The sequence below is a fragment of the Cyprinodon variegatus genome, unplaced genomic scaffold (genome assembly GCF_000732505.1).
Source record: "Cyprinodon variegatus isolate N-32 unplaced genomic scaffold, C_variegatus-1.0 Scaffold94, whole genome shotgun sequence".
NCBI lineage: Eukaryota > Metazoa > Chordata > Actinopteri > Cyprinodontiformes > Cyprinodontidae > Cyprinodon > Cyprinodon variegatus.
The window spans coordinates 621,458-626,118 of record NW_015150547.1 but is presented as its reverse complement, the minus strand read 5'-3'; the positions used below and the strand labels follow the sequence as shown (position 1 = coordinate 626,118).

At 38.2% G+C, this 4,661-nt stretch overlaps 1 protein-coding gene across 1 annotated transcript in view; it reads left to right on the top strand.

Annotated features, from left to right (window-relative positions):
• Positions 1 to 3,764: 3,764 nt before the first annotated feature.
• LOC107084182 (coagulation factor IX-like) overlaps positions 3,765 to 4,661 on the top strand; it is an 8,882-nt gene continuing 7,985 nt past the window's right edge. Inside the window, exon 1 of the mRNA XM_015373893.1 lies at positions 3,765 to 3,858. Coding sequence (XP_015229379.1) covers positions 3,771 to 3,858 — 88 coding nt within the window. The 5' untranslated portion in view covers positions 3,765 to 3,770. The remainder of the gene's footprint in view (positions 3,859 to 4,661) is intronic.

The following is a 4,661-nucleotide window of genomic DNA, read 5'->3' as shown; positions in this document are numbered from 1 at the left end:
CCTCCTGACCTCTGCATTTGGGTCCTTAAAAACCACAACCAAGCCCTGACAGAAGGAACCAGCCACCAAGGACCACGCAGAGCCAACCAATGAGGCAGGAAAATTACTTTTACTCATTAGATCCACACTGGAGAGTCTACCCTTCATCAGTCCTCCTTGGAAGCGGGTGAGTGCAGCGGAGCAGGTAAAGGAGAAATTGGAATGTTTCCTGAACTCCATAGCTTTTTTGTTAAGACTGGTTACATCGCTGAAGCTATATGGAATATACAGGACGCTTTTGCTCAACTACTCAATCAACCTTCACCACCCAGACCACAACTGATCGAACCTTCTAGTACTCCCCCTGTTACCCCAGTCACAGCTGTTTTTGCTACTGCTGTTTCTCGGATGCCATCTGCTTCCAAACGCAGACACTGCCGCCGGGGGAAGAAGGCCATTCCCTCTCGGGCGGGTCAGCTTGATGCCTCCACTCCCTCTCCTGCAGGTCAGCCTGTAGTTAGACTTACGTCACCTCCCTACCAGGTCAGTTTACCCAGTGGTCCATGATCAACAGCTAGCCTCATGAATAAGAAAACTCAAGCCAGGTCCAAGTATCACACCCTCTTCAGTCAGAGCTCAATTTATGCCTAATTTATGGGACTACTTTTATGGGGAGAGAGAAGACTTTCTCCCTTTCCTGCCACCTCCATCAGCTCCCTGCTAGCCAGCTGTCTCCAAAACAGAGCCCTTTAGCGGGCCAGTCCCCGAGCCAGAGCCATTTAGTGGCCAGTCCATGAGCCCGAGCCCTTTAGTGGTCCAAGAACCCCTGAGCACATACTGTGCCATCCAGAGAGCCCTGAACCTAAGGATAGGTCTAATGGAGAGACTGTGAACTGTGAGACGTCCAGGGTTGTGAAATCTTATGGCCGTCCTCCAGAGACTCTTTCTCGTCTACCGCCTCACAGCTAGAAATGAGTAACAATGTCTTAAATTAAGTGTATTTACCCCTAATTTAAGTAGGTAAATAAGATGATCTGGCAATGGAATTAGTATTTTTCCGCTTAAATAGATAATTAGATAATATGCACTTAAAATAAGACAATGCAATGTTTTTTTTTTCTTATTTTAAATCATGTTTTAAATGTAAATTGTCTTCTTCCATTGGCAAAGTGTCTTACTTAACTCCTCAATTCAAGAAAAATGCACTTATTTTAAGAAAAAAATTACGTATTCAGAATTCAATTTTTTGCAGTGTTCAACCTTAGCCCGACCCAGGAGACGTTCCATTGATTTGGAAGACCTTAGCTTGTTCCAGTGCCAAACAAGACTCAGCTAACAGTCCTCAGTGATTAAAGACCTCCTGCCCTGATATCCTACATTAGGGGTTTGCAAACTTTCCAGCCAAGAGGCACTTTGTAACCTCTGCAATGGCTCTTAGTAATAGTCTAAAATTATTTAAAGAAGCAACTAATGCAGTATGATAACAAATGCCAGTCTTAGAAGCGTTTGCTAGTTTTTTTTTTTGTTTTTTTAGAATATTTGTTTGAATTTTCCCAAAGAACCAGAGATGTGCTTTTAGATCTGTTTTTCTTGTCTTTATCTTGTAATTTTCTCATAAAGTAATACCCTATGGAAGAAAATCCATTCTTCATCTTATTGAAAAATTTTCTGTTTTTCCTCATTTTAAAAGCTAAAACTACAAATGAACTGTTTGTTTTTAGAAAAGGCAACTGGCTTACTATTTCAGATATTTAACATAAAATAATAAGCTATGTTTTTATTCTAAAGAATATATTATGTCATGAAAAACCTAGAGTGACGTCTGTTTGTCCACCTGAGCAAGCAAACCAGCAGCTATAAGGACCACCCTGCAGTTTGCTTATTTTTGTGTAGACGGAGTTAATGATGTCATGATACACCTGCTTCAACAAACCCACTGTCATTTAGACAAGGCATACAGCACTTCTAATCATTCTTTTTTACTTTAAACATGATTCAGCCTGAATGACTTTTTCAGAAAGGTTAGGCATTAATCCATATTAAAATGTTCATGACAGTGTTAATAAAACAATTCTCAGCCTGAAAGCAACCTTTACATATACGTAAAAACTTAAATACCAACTTCTGCAATTAAAATAGATGTAACTTGATAAGCAGGAGTTTGGATCCTGAAGACACTACCACCTGACTAAGGGATTTAAGATGTCCATAGTTCTAGCCCTGCCTGGAATTATATCACAAAAATGATTAGTGATTATTTGTTCAAAAAAGCAAAATGTCAGAGAGAAGATCAAATAAATATTTGTTAAATGAGATAGATAAATGAGACTGTTTGCCATCTGGTTGACATGTATTGCTAGCAATAAAAATTGAATCTTACTGTTAAAAACAGAATGGACAGCTGATGAGACTGTTTGCTTCTAAAGTCGGCACCAGTGTTCAAAAACCTGACTAATGGTTCCCCTTGTTTTTTTTTGGTCCTCCTAAATCTGAGAAATGTAACACAGATAAGAAGCCATTTTTCAGAGCTATCAGGAAGCCACTACGATCTGGCAGCGCTGTGCATCACATGACTTCAACTTCCCGTTACTGGTTCTGAATCCTTTTACGCCTACATTGGAATCGTAACCAGAAATAATTATATATTTTGGACCAGTCAAAATGTATGAAACTATTATTTTGATCATGTGCTCATTGATCATCTTTTTATAAAAGTAAAATTAATTATTCAGGGAGAGTAGTGGCCTAATAGTTAGAGCATTGCTCTTGAGTCCAGGAGGTTCTGAGTTCGTGTCCCACTCCCACACACTGCCACTCTGGGTCCCTGAGCAAGACCCTTAACCCCAGACTGCTCCCCGGGCGCCCACAGTGGTAGCCCACTGCTCCCCAAAGCGATGGGTTAAATGCTTAGAGTTAATTTCCCAATTGTGATAAAAAAAAAAAGGATTTACATTTATCCTGCACAACTCTAGACATACTTTCAAATAGTTGTTTGTTGTTTTTTTTATTTAAAAAAAGCAGCTATGACCTTGAACAATCCTATCTTATAAAATCTGTTACACCACTGCAGCTTTTTCCTTGTTTTCAATATAGTACAAGCAGTTACAAGTCTGGATTTAATACAAAAAATGTGTTATTATTTTGTTTTATTAGCCATCTATTTTTGGCCAAACTTGGCCAGAACATTTCATTTTAGTTGGTCCTCCAATGGCAATCACTGTGCATGAAAAATATTTTATCTGATTTAAAAATAGTAAAAATATTTTTTCTTAATCTACGATTAAATTTGGCAGTTAAACTTTTAAACAAATTTGTATGCTATCAGTGTAGGCATTTCATTGTGTGCGTGAGTCACACACAGAAAACATTGCAAAAGATGTCTTCGCTTAGTGCTTAACTTGACAAACAACATTGCTGATAGTGATAGCCAGTGATATGGGCACAAACGTGCTCATACAAAACATTGTCAACTGTCATGATTAGGCAATATAAGACAATGTTCGTCTGGAATCTAAAATGATGGGATACAAATCCTTAACTCTGAATAATACTTATAAAAATGTATCAAGTTTGCGTTTATTGAATTCTTCAATAACTATGTATATTTTGAATCTCTCTTGCTTTCTTTCTCACATATATCTAAACAAATGACAAAGAACAAACATTCACAGACTGTGACCACACAGGTGAGTAAACAGTATGTTCCTGTACTTTGGAGCGGTAACTTAGTTTTAACCTGCAGTGCTTGAGCACTTGTGTCATAATCCATCAGATCACTAAAAACGGCAAAAATGGCCGGAGTTTGTCTGCTGGTTTTCATTGTTTATATTCAACTGGGGATATCTGGACTGAGTGCTGACACTGCAGAGGACAACACAGGTAAATAGCCACATCCATAGCATTGCTTACTAAAAAAAAAAACACACCAGATACATAGAACCTATAGATCCTAAGGTGAGTTTCTGCCGGAGGATTTCTGTTTCCTTTCATCAGAAATTCTCTTTAGCTGTAAATAACATGTTTATCTGTAAAGACAGTCAAAGTCATTTCAAAATAGGAAAACTGAAATTCATAAAAAAACAAAAAACAAAAAAAAAAAACTCAACAGATTGGCTCACTGAAAGCAAGAATATACTTGTTCCTGTAAAGCAGTGATTCCCAACCGGGGCTACTCTTACCGCTAGTGGTCCACGAGTGCATTGCAAGGGGTACATGAAAATATTTTATTTGTACCTCAAAAACACCTACAGGTGCTTGGATCCGGTTAGTTACATACTCACCAATTTTTCAATTCAATTCATGTTATTAATATAGGGCCAATTCAAAACACATGTCATCTCAACACACTCTACAGTTCACCAGATCATACAGTCAAATTGATTCTATTTAAGGAAAACCAGTTGATTACATCAATTCATTGACTCGAGGGTAATCCCTCACACTAAGCATGCTTGTAGCGACAGTGGAGAGGAAAGACTCCCTTTTAACAGGAAGAAACCTCCAGCAGAACCAGGCCAAATAGAAAGCTGTCTCCTTTTATCTTCAGCTACCACTTAATGCATTCTGTATTGAATAATACTGTAATTTGCTGTTTTGTATCAGTGGTTCTATATCATTTGGTTGTGCTGTTCTTTTTACATCTGTCTTTGCAGGTAATGAAGCAAACAGATGAAGTTTTATCA